At 42.7% G+C, this 15,817-nt stretch overlaps 1 protein-coding gene across 1 annotated transcript in view; it reads left to right on the top strand.

The window, feature by feature from the left end:
* Positions 1-15,817, top strand: part of LOC145417583 (lysosomal proton-coupled steroid conjugate and bile acid symporter SLC46A3-like) — a 48,620-nt gene that overhangs the window by 19,937 nt on the left and 12,866 nt on the right. The window contains exon 2 of the mRNA XM_080286287.1: positions 4,999-5,156. Coding sequence (XP_080142413.1) covers positions 4,999-5,156 — 158 coding nt within the window. The remainder of the gene's footprint in view (positions 1-4,998; positions 5,157-15,817) is intronic.

A 15,817-nucleotide genomic window follows, 5' to 3' on the forward strand; every position in this document is an offset into this window, starting at 1 on the left:
GGAAGGAGAGGGGAAATGAGGATGAACGGAGGGCCCATGGGAGGAGAAGGGGAAAAGGAGGGGAAACAAGGGAGATGGGGGAGAAGGGAAAGAGGGAGAAGTAAAGAGAAAAAGGAGGGGAGGAGGGAAGAGAACGAAAGGAGAGACGAAATGAGAAAGGAAGAGCTTCTTATGGGACCAGAAGGGGGGAAGAGGAGAGAAAAATGGAGAGAGAGAGAGAGAGAGAGAGAGAGAAATGTTCTCAGGCTAAAGAGAGTTAATGGACGGGGATAATAAAGAAAGAAAACGGAAAAGGGGACTATAGAACTTGGGAATGATAGAAATTGGATAAGGGGAAACTCTGGTATTCTGGACAAGGTTGGGTAAGCAGGAATGATCTATTGAAGGGGGAGAAGGAAGAGTCAATTTTGTTTGGGTGAGCATCCATAATTGTACGAGTAGTCTGATGTATATTGTCTATGATAGTTCCTGAGAGAGAGAGAGAGAGAGAGAGAGAGAGAGAGAGAGAGAGAGAGAGAGAGAGAGAGAGAGAGAGAGAGAGAGAGAGAGAGATGAAATAAGGGATCAAAGAGAGGGTTCAACCATCCCCCTCTCAAGACTACCAAAGGGATTTTTTTTTTTCTTCACACTTGACATCTGCAAGGCCAAATGTCTCGTATTTCATTCTCTCTTTCTCATACGTATTTTTCTTCCCTTCCCTCTTCTTTTCCTTCTGATCTCTGTCATGTCACAGTGTTTCCCTTTTTCATCTCTTACAACTCCCACGTCGTTCTTGTAGTAGTATTCTCTTATCATCATCATCATCATCATCATAAATCTCCCTTTTTTCTCGTCCTCTCTTCTTACTCTTCATTATTTTTTCAATCTTCTTTTCTTATCCTTTTCCTTTCCTTCATATCATGGCGTGTCCTTCTTCCTTCTCTCATGTCTTTTTTCTTTCACACTTTTCCCAACTCTATTCACATTTTCATTTTACTAACATACAGATTATAGCTATCTTTTTTCCTTCCCTCATTTCCCCTTTTTAATACATTCCTTCTTCTGATTCCCTTTTCCTCCCTTCCCTTTTCCATGCCAGCCACATCATTTCCCCTTCCCTTCCATCACCTCCTATTTTCTCACATTTCCTCGTTTCCCCCCTTACCCTCTCCCCATATCCCATAATTCCCCTCACTTTATTACCTTCAATTTCCCGCTCTCGCGTCCTCATAAAGCTGCCCTCCCCCCGTCCCCCCTACACACACCATCAACAGGCGTCGTTTAAGGGGGGCGTCGCTCCCCACATATGTGAATAATTTGGTCTTTATCTTTGTTGCTCACGTTTCTCAGTTCACTATGTACCGTATTTAGGCATTCCTCTCTCTCTCTCTCTCACCGTGCCCTAATATTTACCTTCCCCCACCCCAATCACCCCGTTCGTTTCCTGTCCCCTTCCTGTTCACTGTCTAAACTTAACTAACAACATAATACACCTCACACACACACACACACACACATCCCAACCTTCTCTAACTTAACCTGATCTGCCATAACGTCACGTAACTCGATCATGCTAAACTCAACTGCAGTTAACAACTCCAATCACCTAACACTGACAACTACTCTAACAGCACCTTATTTAACCTGTTCTAACTGTCTAAGCAAAATTGACCTAGCCTAACCCAAACTAACAACGCATTTCACCTATTCTACACAGCCTACCGTATCCCAATATTTACATCTTATATTAACCCAATCCAGTCGGACCTAACCTCAAGTCACTTTACTTAGCCTAACCAAATCTTATAACACCCTTTTTACTATAACTTGACCTAAAATTACCCTCTCGTCACCTTGAATACTGAAGTGCTATAGAAGATTTATTATAATTCTATTTACAAGTGCTAGGAAAGGATGAAGAGCCATAGTATTGTCGTATTCTGCCCATGAGCTACGTGAAATGAGCTGAAATTGGACGAAAACCTGGGCCAAGTTAAGGTAAAAGGACGGCAGCAGTGAAGAAAGGAAGATAAAATAATAAAGTCCACTCATAACGCCACTCTATCCTGAAAAGTAGGCGCTATTGGCCCTAACGACAGGTCACTTATGAAGGACCCCTGAGAGACACTGAGGAGCTTGCGGTGTATCTTTCGCTTTTTTCTTATCTGACCTCGTTTACACACACACACACACACACACACACACACACACACACACACACACACACACAAACACACACACACAAACACACAGCGTGGACCTCCCATAGTATACTGCTCAAAATGCACATGGGGTATCTCATGTGTTGGAGGTTAGATAGAGAGATAGGTAGATAGGTGGATCGATAAACAGACACACAGATAGATGGATAGATGGAGAGAGAGAGAGTCGAGAGAGAGAGAGAGAAATACACAAATGCACAGACAGATAAACAGCCAGACATGAAAAGATATGTTGCGATCTGTTTATCTTTTATTTTTTTTTTTATTTTTTTTTTCTGCCAATATTTTGTCTGACGTGTCCTTATTATGGATTCTTTATTCCTTAATATTTTTTTTTTATTATTGTTTTATCACTCAGTTCATTTATTTAGCCCTCTCCCTCCCTTCCTCTCTCTCTCTCTCTCTCTCTCTCTCTCTGGAAAACACTGGCATTTTCAAAGGCAAAAAAGGGAGGATGGAAGGATGCCAAATAAGAGGAGTTACGGAAAAAGACAGACAATTAAACAAACAGACAGGACGAGCGGTTGATGGAGAGAGAGAGAGAGAGAGAGAGAGAGAGAGAGAGAGAGAGAGAGATTGGTTAAGAAGCTTAACACATTAATAAAAAATACACTATTAAATGAGAGAGAGAGAGAGAGAGAGAGAGAGAGAGAGAGAGAGAGAGAGAGAGAGAGAGAGAGAGAGAGAGAGAGAGGAAAAGTTGTAAGAGGTGAGCCGAGGGAGAGACAAGACTCCTCCCCAGGGAGATGAGTGGATGATTCAATTAGAGAGAGAGAGAGAGAGAGAGAGAGAGAGAGAGAGAGTGAGACAGAGAGAGAGAGAAAGAGAGAGAGAGAATAATCTGATTTTTTTCTTTGTAGAGTTTGTAATACATTTGAATTTTATTGCTACTGGGATGTGAAAGTATCTTTGGGAAAAGAGAGTAATATTTTGATTTATTATTGTTGATTATACTATTCATCACAATCACAATTATTATCATTACGGTATTGATAATCTTGATAATGAAATAATAGTTCGTAGCAGCATCACTGACTACTTCATGATTATATAGTGTATTTTAAGGAGGAATATAACGTTATTAGCCAAGCAGTAATTTCACAACCAGTGACAATAAAGGAGTCAAAGATAAGAACGTCTTAACAATAGCAAATATGGAAAACTGCAATAAAACTTTCATCACAATATAGAAGCGCCTCTGCATATTTTTCATTACAACTCAAAATTAGCTGGGGCAACTTTGGACCAGCTCTGTGTCTGTCTGTGTCACTCCTGTCATCTGTCTATGTCCAGGGCCTGTTGCTGTCAGTACGCAGAAAAGAGTGGGGATGGGGAAGAGAATGAGGGGGACTTGAGAGCAGGAGGAGAAAAGAGTGAAGAGGGTCTGAGTAAAAAATAAATGCAAGTATAGACTGAGAAATACAAGGCGTGGAGAGAGTGAGGAAATGGAGACTGGTGAGAGACTGAAGGCTAGGGAATATACTGAGATGGAGAGAAGGAGATAGTGTGGCGAGAGACGGAGAGAAACAAGTAGGTGGAAAGAGAATCCGTGAGGGAGGAGAGGGAGATGAGAGGAGACAACTGGGAGAGAGAATGAAAGAAGAAAGGAAGAGGTGGGATTACGGAGGGAGAAGGAGGAGGAAAGTAGGGAAGTGATGCGGAATGGGAGGAAGAGAAAAAAGAAAGGAGAAAGAAGGGAAGGGAAAAAGAAAAGAGATGGGGAACACGGTGAAAGGAGGGAGAGAGAGGTGTGGAGAGGGAGGGAGAAGGAAGAAGTTAGAGGAGACAGAAGAGGAAGAAGAAATGAAGAGAAATTTAGTGAGAGGAAGAGATTGGTATAGAGAAGAAGAAAAAGGAAGAAGAGAGAAGGGGGAGGAGGGACAGCTTGCTATGGAGAGGAGAGAAAGGGAAAAAGAGGGAGGAGAGAGGAAGGAGGAGAGAAGATTAGAGATAGAAATATAGGGAGACTGAGTTAGTAATTATATCCTTAGTCTTAATGTATGTAAATGACGGCTGTAAAATTGCCCTCGTCTGGTAGCTAAGAAAAGTTGGCAGAAATAATTATGCTTTGTCCGACCCAGAGACAGTTGGGGAGTGTGTGTGTGTGTGTGTGTGTGTGTGTGTGTGTGTGTGTGTGTGTGTGTGTGTGTGTGTGTGTGTGTGTGTGTGTGTGTGTGTGTGTGTGTGTGTGTGCTCTTCTTACTGTAGCACGTTGAAGAGTATGTAAACTATAGCGGTGAGTGAAGCTGCTCTATACACATTTCCTTCTAACATAGCCTAAAATTGGCATCTCTCCATCTTGACTGCTGAGTTATAATGACAGATTAACCCTAGAATATGATGCTATGATAGTCACGAGGTAGTTATGGAATGAATGCAGAGCCTTAATATTGTGTCTTTGCCACTGAGCTATGTGAAATAAGTTGCAACAGGACAAAAATCCGGCCAAGATAAGGCAAATGGACCATAGTTAGGTGCAACTTCACTTGGCAGGTTCACAGTTAGAGTTCAGGACAGTATTTCCATCCCACTGACTGCTTCGGCCCGAGGACGTCACTTTTTTAAAGCTGCAAATGGATGACTATATTTGCCTTAGGAGAAACTTACTGAACTGGGGTGCTTAAATTTTGAACTCATAAATCCCTTTATTGCTAGACGTCCCTTCACATTATAGATGCAGTACAGTATATATATATATATATATATATATATATATATATATATATATATATATATATATATATATATATATATACCCCAAACATAGGTCAGTAGCTCTCCTACCCTGATTCAGCAGGGCGTGCCACCCTGTATGCACCCGGAGAGCAGAGAGACACCCGCCGCTTCGGGAGGAAATATAGCAGCAGCCTCAGTGGCGGCACGGAGTTACGAGGGGCGGTTGTGACTCGCCTGGGGGAAAGGAGAAAGGGTCCCAAGGCGAAGAGGAGAGGTGTGGTGAGAAGGCGAGTGAAAGAGGGATGGATAAATTAAAATCAGAATGGGAAGAAGAGATAAGGATCGTGAAGAGGACAGTGAAAAAGGTGCAGATAAGAAAATAAAGAGGAGAAGGAAGAGAAAAGGAAGAGAAAGAGGGAAGAGGAACCGAAGAGAAGGAAAAGGCTAGGTGAGAAGGAAGGATAGGGGAGGGAGTAGAGATGGGAGGGGGAGAACAGTAGAGAAATGGGAAATGGAGAAGGGTGAGTTATGAGAAGCAAGGAAGGGTTATGATGCGACCAGGTGTTACTGGGTAGGGAAAGGGGAGGGGAGGGATGGAGGGGAAAGGATATGGGAGGAGAAGAGATGAGGATAGGGATGGAGGGAAACGATAAGGGAGACAGAGCAGGAACAGGATGGAGAGTATGGGCGATAGGGGAAAAAGGAGGAGTGGAACTGAGGAAGGGGATAAGTGAGAGGAGGAGAGGAGTTGAAAGATGGGGAGAAGGGGAGAGGGAAGAGAGAGGACGAGAGAGGTGAAGGGGAAGGGATAGGGACGATTGAGGACGATTGAGGAAGGGAGAGAAGGAGAGGGATGGAGGGGAAGGGGTATGAAGAAGGAGGTCGAACGACTCGTCTATAAATCTGAATAACACTAGTCGATACCAGTAAACTTCTCCCTTTCACAACTTGTTTTAATTCTTGCCCCTCAGTTTTTTTCTCAATCAAGGAGTGAATGAATACTACATTTATCCCTTCCAGCAAAATTAAGCTCTCTTTACGAAGGAAGAAAGCGGCTAATTAACTGTTGTAGGGGATGAGAGAGGAAGGGGTTATGTTGAGAAAATCGTGATTAAGAAAATCACCAACGAATACGGAGAGAGAGAGAGAGAGAGAGAGAGAGAGAGAGAGAGAGAGAGAAGGAGGGGGGGTTAGGGTGAGAAAATGAGGATTAAGGGGTCCACTTAGGAGATAGTGACTAAACCAGATGGTGCCGAGTGATAAAGAGGAGGGGGTAAGGAGGGGAGAGGGAGGGGAGAAGAGAAGGAAGGGAGAAGAGGAGGAAGGGGAAGAAGGGTAGGAGATGAGGAGGACGGGGGGAGAGAGAGAGAGAGAGGAATATAAGGGGAGGAATAAAGGATGGGAGAGGGGAGAGAGATATGAGGAAATAAGGAAGAGGGAGAAGAATAGGGGCAGAGTGGTGATAGGGGTAATCAGGAAGAGAATAAAAGAGGGAGAAATTCGAAAAAAAAGGAAGAGACTGGGAGAATGGAGATGGAGAGGCCAATAGTAAAAAGACAAAATGTATAAGGGGAGGGATAGAAAAAAAAAGGTGATTATAAGAAGAAAAAACATAGAACAGTGGAAAGGGAAGAAAGAGAATAAGGAAGAGAAGAGGGAAGAGGCACAGGAGGAGGAAAGGACCTGGAGAAGAATGAGGACAGGTTGGGAAGAGAGGGGGAGGAGTGAGAAGAAAAAAGGAGAAAAGAGGAGGAATACAGGAGAGACAAGTGTAAGTATGAAGGAAGAGATGAAGGAGAGGGGAGTTTAGAATACGCAGTAGGCGAGGGAGAAGGCAGAGAGGAGAGCTGCACAGAAGGTGAAAAGGAAAGACGAGGATGTGAGCTGTGAGGAAAGACAGAAGGATAAAGAAAAATGGGGAAGAGAGCAGCACTGATTGAGGAAAATGATTTGGAATGGGAGGAGTGCGAAGTGAAGAGGAGAGAAGAAATATGAGGAGAGAAGAGGGTGGGAGGATAGAGGAAGAGTGATACAGACGAAGGAACAGAGCAGAAGAGAAGAGATGGGGGGAGAGAGGAGAAAAGGGAACGGATATAGGATGAGGAAGAGAATGGGACGAGGGAAGGAGCAAAAAAAGGGGAAAGAGAGGAGGAAGAGATGATGAGGGGGAGTACACAGTGAGAAGATAAAAGAGGAAGAGGAGGAGGAGGAGGAGGAGGAGAGGGCAGTAGTAAAGAATTGAAAGGAAAAGTATAAAACAGGGAAGAAGTGCAAAAGGAAGAGTGGAGAAGAACGAGGGTGACACGGAAGGAGGAGGAAGATAGGTAGGGAAGAGGGAGAGAGAAGAAAAGGAGGAGGAAAAAAGAATGGAGGAAGAAATGAGTGCAGAATGAGGAAGAAAAGAGAATAAGAAGAAAGAAATGCGAAATGAGGAAGAATACAGGGGGAAGAAGAGGTGGAGAGAGGGGAGATCAAAGGCAGCTTAAGGGTTACACAGAACAGGGAAGAACGAGTTGAAGAAAAGCGAGAGAAAGAAAACGGAGATTAAACAGCGAAATCTATGGAGGCAGGGAGGCCTGAAGTGTACGAGAGGAGTTCTGACGACTCTGTAAGTTTCTCAGAATATGTGGAAAGAAAGAAAAGAAAATGTTGTAGGAAAACAAAAAGGTTGTGTTTGTGTGTAGCATATAATATATATATATATATATATATATATATATATATATATATATATAAGTGAGAGAGAGAGAGAGAGAGAGAGAGAGAGAGTTATAGCGTAACCCTCCCCAAAATTTTCGATACGCAGAATTTTACCAGAGTTTGACCTCATTTCTGTTGGAAGTATGGAGAGAAAGGGAGAGAATGGGGGAGGGAGAGAGGGAGAGAAGATGTAGTGCATGAGAGGAGAAAAAAGAGAGAGAACGAGAGGAGGGGGAGGATGAGAAATGAGGAAGAGGGGTGGAGAGGAGAGATATGAGTAGTAGGAGGAGGAGGGGCGGGGTTGATTTTGAGGGAAGAGAGGGTAAAGAAAAAAAAAAAGAGAGCAATTAGTAAAGACAATGGAGGGAAGAGGAGGAATAATATATCATGGAAGAAAACGAAGACCAAGTACAATGTAGAGGGGGAGGTGAATGAATATTAAAGATTGTGTGTAATAATGTACGAGGGAGGGATTACAGTGAATGGCCACACGAGAGAGAGAGAGAGAGAGAGAGAGAGAGAGAGAGAGAGAGAGATGATATGTTAGTAGCTTTGCTCCCTTGAGGAAAAAAGAAGTGGGGAGGAGGAGGAGCAAAGAGGGAAGACGAGAAGAAAGAGGGAATGATATAACCGCATACAGATATGAATATACTGGAGAGACGCAGAAAGACTGGAGGGACAATGTGAGAATGGAGGGAGAGACAAGGAGAGCCAGGGAGATAAATGAGAAATGAGAGGGAGGGAAGAAGAGACATGGAGAGACAGGGAGATAAATGAGATATGAGAGGGAGGGAAGAAGAGACAAGGAGAGACAGGGAGATAAATGAGATATGAGAGGGAGGGAAGAAGAGACAAGGAGAGACAGGGAGATAAATGAGATATGAGAGGGAGGGAAGAAGAGACAAGGAGAGCCAGGGAGATAAATGAGATATGAGAGGGAGGGAAGAAGAGACAAGGAGAGACAGGGAGATAAATGAGATATGAGAGGGAGGGAAGAAGAGACATGGAGAGACAGGGAGATAAATGAGATATGAGAGGGAGGGAAGAAGAGACAAGGAGAGACAGGGAGATAAATGAGATATGAGAGGGAGGGAGGAACGTGGATAGAAGATGTATTATGTGACAGGAAGAGAGGGAAGGAGAGAATAAGATGAGGGAAATGGAAGACTGCAAAATAGGTAAAGGGAGTTGGTAATCCAGATGTGTGCTTAGTGCTGATTAGGAGAGGGGTTATATAGATACACTGACCACACAGATCTTACGGTCCCAGCGAGGCGACTTGACCTTAATAATGACAGAAATAATTTTACCACAGTCTGTAAAATGTAAGGAAATGACAAGGGATAATAGATGTCTCTTTATCAGGTTATACTGTGGTACTTGACATTAACAAAATCAGATTCTGTGTGCCGGCTCTGTGACCACTGTGGAATAATGTTAATGTGGCTTTGGAGAGAGAGAGAGAGAGAGAGAGAGAGAGAGAGAGATAAAAGAGGTAGGAGGGGAGGTCGCACAGGTGGTAGTGTAAGATACGTGCCTGGAAGAGAAATATAGGTGAGGGAGAGGAAGAGAGGGGAGGAGAGTGAGGAGGGAATATCTCATGACTTGGAGAGAGAGAGAGAGAGAGAGAGAGAGAGAGAGAGAGAGAGAGAGAGGGAAGGAGTAGGATGAGGAAATGTCTCATGACTTGGAGAGAGATAGAGAAAGAGGGGAGGGAGGAAGGGAGGAGGGAGAAAAGGGAAAATTAGATTGGGAAAGGAAGGGAGAGTAAAGAGGGGAAAGAAGTAGGAGGAGGGGAAGAGAAGAGGGGAAGAGAAGAGGGGAAGAGGAGGGAGAAGAAAGAAAAAAGAAACAGAACCTGGATTATTATGAAAGAAAATTGCATATTTTCTTTTTAAATAAACGAACAGAGGAAGGAAAAACAAATGAATAAAAAAGTAATCCATACACCAGATTACAGGCGTCCTCCGCTCATAAAATATCTGTAACAGTTGGACCTGAACAGCTGTAGGTTGAAGTTTGGGGGGAAACAACTCCGGTGAAGTGAGTGCCAGGGAAATGCAGGTCTGGGAATAAAAGAAATCTAATAGGCAGAAGTTCAGCAATATGGCTGAATGACATTCCAGTCATGAGCGCTACCAGATGCCCGTGTAGAGCGAGGGAAGGTATGGAGAGGTGGCACAATGGATGCAACTTCGTCTGAGCATCTGCCGTAAATATATCTGTAAAATAATGCAAGGGAGGCAACGTTCCTTCCCACCTGTAGGGGGGGGGTAGTTTATTTATAATAGCAGGGTTATTAATAATGCCAACCGCTTTGTTCTGAAGTTTGTCTAGTTGTTTTAGTGCAACCTCTCCACATCCATTCCACAGGGGTGCACAATACTCAAGCTGAGAGAGCACATGACTCTTATAAAGTATAGCTAACTGCTCGTCAGTGAAGAAGTTATGGACTCCGTACAATAATCCAAGTTTCCTTGAGGCGGTTTTAGAAAGTGATCTGACATGAGAGGTCCAGCTTAGGGCATTGTTAAGTGAAACACAGAGAATTTCAATATTTTTGGAGATGGGAATATTAGTAGTACTGAAGATAACATACGAATCTGGCAATATCTGTCTATTAGTAAATTGTATATATTGGTTTTACTAGCATTAAATGAGACAAGGTTGTTTTGCGAAAAATAGGTACCGGTATGAGAGAAAGAAGTGAATGTGTAACAGGAGTAAAGAAATGTGGAGAGAGTAAGAGACAGAAGAGGGAGAAATTGCAGCGGGGAGGAAATGAGATCAGATGAGATGAAGAAATTTTATGCTGAAAGGAAGAGAGAAAGCAGAAAGAAGTATGAAAGAGAGTTTAAAAGATTGTAAGGAAAAATATACACATTGAGAAGAACTTTGAGAGAAGAGAAATTTAAGAAATTAAGAAATTTAATCATAGTTTACAAGAAGCAAGGAAAAAGTACATCCCATGCAAGAGAGAGAGAGAGAGAGAGAGAGAGAGAGAGAGAGGGAGATGAGACGAGAGGCAGAAGAAAGATAAGAAAGTAAGAGAGGGGAGAGGAGAGGTATTCAAGCGAGAACTGGGAGAGGAAGGAAAGGATCCGCGAAGAAGCTAAATTAGGTAAGACGAGGGAGATGAGGAAGGGAGAAAGATAGGAGCAAGGTCAGAGACAGAGAGACAGACAGATAGACAGGCAGACAGACTTAATATAGTGTGTGTGTGTGTGTGTGTGTGTGTGTGTGTGTGTGTGTGTGTGTGTGTGTGTGTGTGTGTGTGTGTGTGTGTGTGTGGTTTTTACATTTTAAGATTAGCTACATCCTTAATTATACGCCCCTGTAACTAGAGCATTCTCCTGACCTGAGCAAAACATTAATTAACAGCATCCCTTACTCAGGAGATCGTTGACCCCCGCCAAGGACAGCAATCCGCCTCTGCTTGGCACTAGGGGGTAATGGCCTGGAAGAACCTGTCAGAGTAATTAAGACTGGGTGGAAAAGACTGAAGGCAGGAGAAATAAAACATTAAAGGAAGGGTTACTGAAGGTGTTGCGGTTAATCAAGTTGGTCAAAAATCTGCTTGAGCGGAACAGAATCGTCTGGATACTGAAGGAGCACTAGACTATGTACCGTGCGTGTTTGACCAGGTAGGGGGCATAAAAGATCCGATAACAAGTGAGACAGGAGGGAAGAGAAGGCCACTGTTTGATAAAGCACTTCACTCCCTGATCTAATCTCACTGTATTCTTGCTGATTAGAGGCATTTTCATTCATCTTCAGGAAATACTAAGTGGAAAGGTAGACAAATCTTTCGTTAAGCTTTTTGCTAGCATTGGTAGTTCTAAGTTATTGAAAGGTGTTAGGAGGCAGAAAAGATGAAATGAAAAGTATGTAATTTACTAGGAGTTCAGATCCGCTAGCAAAAAGTGAGAGAGGTGGGGAAGGGATATGTCATTGTTCGGTAAAACACTTCATTCCCTGATCTCACCTCACTTTCACCTCCACTGCACATCATTCCTGCCCTCACAATTGCCACACTAATCAGATAATTACCGTAAGCACCAAAGCCCATAATTGCCTTACCACATACGCAAGCCCTTTACTGCTCCTTCTATGGCCGTTATTAGATTCATTTGCCTCTGTTATCTAGGTAATATAAAAAAAAAAAAATCACTGGACTTATCCTCCATTATAAACGTCTTTGCTTTATTCCTTTATCAGCAGACTTACGCATGTACTACAGTATGTACCTACGTGTCAATATATCTATCTGTCTATCTATCTAACTGTCTGTCTCTGTCTTAAATATCCTGAGCCATGACGTGGTTGCATATCACCTTTACAGAATGTCCCCAAACTCTTCATATACTAGTGGTGTAATACTCTTTCTCATACATAATACCATCACCCATAGCAGTATGAAATATTACCCTCACGCATAAGATAGTCTTATAATAGCCTACGTCTGTATTGTCCCTGTAATGTTTCTTGTCATCCAGATATTGTTATGATACAGGTTTACTGATGAGAGGGAAACAGTGTAACTCAGTCGTTCTCTCGTTCACCTTCCAGTCTGAAATACCCTGAGTTTGGGGTCGAGTCCCGCCACGGCGGATGCTGGAAGTGCATATCTTACTCCTGAAGTTTAAAAAGTCTCCCCTAAACTGGAAAATGACCGCTTTTAGTTAGCACAATAAAAAGAAGAGGTTGATAAGATTACTAAAAGTGCGTAGGTTATAAATGTTTTCACTGGGCATTGTGTGCTTTCTGAATAAAGAGCATTAAGTAGTGTGCACAGCGGTCTTACGTATGTATGATTGACGATTCTCCTGACATTCAAAGCCATTTGTTGATTAAAACGGTGATAGGAAACTTGATTAAACTGGTCATTAGTCAGAGAGCCAAACGTAATCTTCTCCTCATCGTTAAAATCAGATATATATATATATATATATATATATATATATATATATATATATATATATATATATATATATATATATATATATATATATATATATATATATATATATATATATATATATATATATATATATATATATATATATATATATATATATATATATATATATATATATATATATAATACGTAATATGACGTCTTATGAACTATATTCTTGCTGCTGCCAGGTGCTTTTATTAAGCTTTGAGAACACTTTCTTAATGAGGATGTACATGGTGTCAATTAGTCCCCTCAGTTACTTTGCTCTTTTCATAGTCTGATGCTTTTCATCACCTGAAATGAAACTTGTCACTGCGAGGGGTATTGATATTACCTTCATTAAGTTCTTCCAACTGTGAGAACCGAGCTGGGATATGAGGACTGTAGCTGGGTTGGACACAGGCTGTATATCTTCGCAATATATCGAATGAGTTGATATATGGACAATACCTGACTCTCCGTATCATTAATTCTAACGAATAATGACAAAATCGAAGCCTGTCTCCCAGATTCGTAGTCACTGCAAGATACTCTTATTTACTGCTGTTACTGTTGTCCCTTTTAATAATCTGACTTCTATTTGTAACAAGTGGGAGGCCTTTGGTAGGGGATGGTGACCGTGGATGGGGTGGTGAGGATACGGCCATCAGAAAGCGCGACCACATTACTGATTGGTGGCATCAATATTGCGCTTTTTTATGTGTCCGACGCTGGGCATAGGCTTCATAGTCCGTTCCCTGACGCCCAGCAGTCCTCCCATGCACAATACACCTCCGCATGTCACCACTTCGTCGCTAACACCACCGTCCATATTGAATACATGCTAGGGTTTTCTCCTATTACGGACTAACCTCTGCTTCACCAGTTCGTTTACCATTGACTTGGCTCAGATTTTCGTCCTCTTGCAGTTTATTTCACGTAGCTCGTTGGTGGAGAGTGACAGGGCTAAGGTCAACATGTTTATATTATATTCTGGTGTTAATCTGTTGGTGCAACCCAGTGGTCATGTAGGAGTGATGGTAATTTTAGGCCATGTTAGAGTAAAAAGGGTTATTAAGTGAGGGTCGCTATGCATTGTTTTCGCTTGAGGTCACAATTTCAGCATCACTTCACCACCACCACGTAGGGTCAAAAGGGGTTACAATTCATCACTTCCTTCCCTATACAGTCACCTATTTTGACATAAACTCACCACAACCACCACCACTCAGATTGCAGTGTGAGTCGGTATTCATCACTCGCTTGGGTAATGAGTGGTCCTCTCTCTCTCTCTCTCTCTCTCTGATGTATCGCACTCTGGCCATACCTTCGCCTTAATGGTCGCTCCTCCCGGTAATACAATAGCTACTGGAATAGACGGCAGGGGATGAAGGAGGGACGCTGGGGCGGGCGTGGGAATGAAGGGTGTGGGAGGGAGTGGAAATTAGAGTTGTAGTTAAAGATGCGTCTTCCAGGAGGCGTGGGAGGCTTCTTAGTGCCCTTCTCTTACCGATTTATTTTGCTCATTACGCCTCAGTATCCTCCTGTACGTTACTGATACAAACTATGTTGATTTTAAAACAATATAAATAACATGCGAGCAAGCATTTTTATCTGTAATATTCGGGAGTAACTTATAATAATGAAGCCTCATATGCCATTTAGAATACGACCTTATGTGGCACTGGTTGTTCCTCAGCACCTCTTCCCTATCGATTTGGTTTGCATAATCTATTTTTGTCTCTCGCATGTAATTTATGTCACCGTAGTATCGACATTGTATCAGAGTAATACAAGAGAGTACTGAAGTGTAATGAGCAGAATAAATCGGCAAGGAAAAGTTGTTACAGAATACCCAAAGCCACTGGAAACGTGCCCCCTAGTGTCAGGATATGTGGGAATTACGAGGGGGTGTATAAATTGTAGATATGAGTGTTTATGGCATTGTGTGGAGGCGTGGAAATGAAGGGTGTAGGTGGAGGGTGCTTTAGAGATAAGAGATAAAGGGTCTATGTATGTGGGTGCCTGGTAGGGATGTAATGGAAGATGTGGAAGAGGATGGGGCAAGTGCTGGGGATGTGCTTGTGGTGGTGAGAGATGTGGAAGAGGTGGATTATGTGTCTGAAAGATGTTGATGAGTGTCTGAATAGTGAAAGTGGTGTATGTGAAGGGGGTGGCTGAGAGAAGTTGATGAGTGTCTAGGATGTGGAAGGGATGTGCATGAAGATGTGAAAGAGAATGGGTATTTGTGATGAGGATGTGCTTGAAATGGTGGTAGGTGTGCGAGAAGTGGATTAAGTGACTGAAAGATGTTGATGTGTGTCTGGGATGTGGAAGGGATGTGAATGAAGATCTGGAAGAAGACAGGAATTTATTGTTGGAGATGTGTTTTTCGTAGTGGAAGAAAGTGTAGGGGTTTATGAAAGGGTGTGGCGTAGAGATGTTGGGATATGTGCTGGGTATGGGAGGGATGTGAGTGAAAGAGGTGTGACAAAGTATTAGTGCTAGAATGTGTGTGTGTGTGTGTGTGTGTGTGTGTGTGTGTGTGTGTGTGTGTGTGTTTTACGAGAGGTGTGGTTAAGTGAAGCTGGGATATGCCATGGGTAAAGAAAGGGTGACAACGAAGGTGTGCATAGAAACAGTATTAAGTGTGGTGGGAGATGTGTAGATAAGTTGTACAATTTTTTAAAGGATTTATGGCTGAGAGATGAAGAAAGATGAAGCAGTCGTGAAGGGAGAGATAATGAATGATGTGAGATAATTAGCATAAGAAGTAACGGGAAGTGGGGACAGAATGGGTGAAAAATTCGAAGATAAATGTACACGAAAATGAACAAAAAAGAGAGTGAACGCTAGAGAGGAGTTTGTGTGGAATATGAGAGAGAGAGAGAGAGAGAGAGAGAGAGAGAGAGACGGGGGGAGTGGGGAAGGGAGGAAGAGGCTTAGTGATGAGAGGGTCTGTGAAGTGCTGACAAGGATAATGGGAAAAGTATAAGAGGGTGTGAGAAGGTAAAAATTTCATAGTGGAGAGAGAGAGAGAGAGAGAGAGAGAGAGAGAGAGAGAGAGAGAGAGAGAGAGAGAGGGTGGAAGATAGGTCAAGGTTACATGGAATGAGCGACACGTATAATAACTTTCATGATAGAGGGGGACGCTGCAGGACAGGTGTGGTGGGGTGTTGATATGATTAATGATGATGAAATACACCTTTGCCACAACCGCACACCTCCTCATACACTCACTTCGCTCGTTTTTCGTTGCTAGTGCTCTTCCCATCTCACTCAAATAGCACAGAGAACAATC

The sequence above is a fragment of the Coenobita brevimanus genome, chromosome 110 (assembly GCF_032717465.1).
Source record: "Coenobita brevimanus isolate Jiangsu-jjx chromosome 110, ASM3271746v2, whole genome shotgun sequence".
Lineage (NCBI taxonomy): Eukaryota > Metazoa > Arthropoda > Malacostraca > Decapoda > Coenobitidae > Coenobita > Coenobita brevimanus.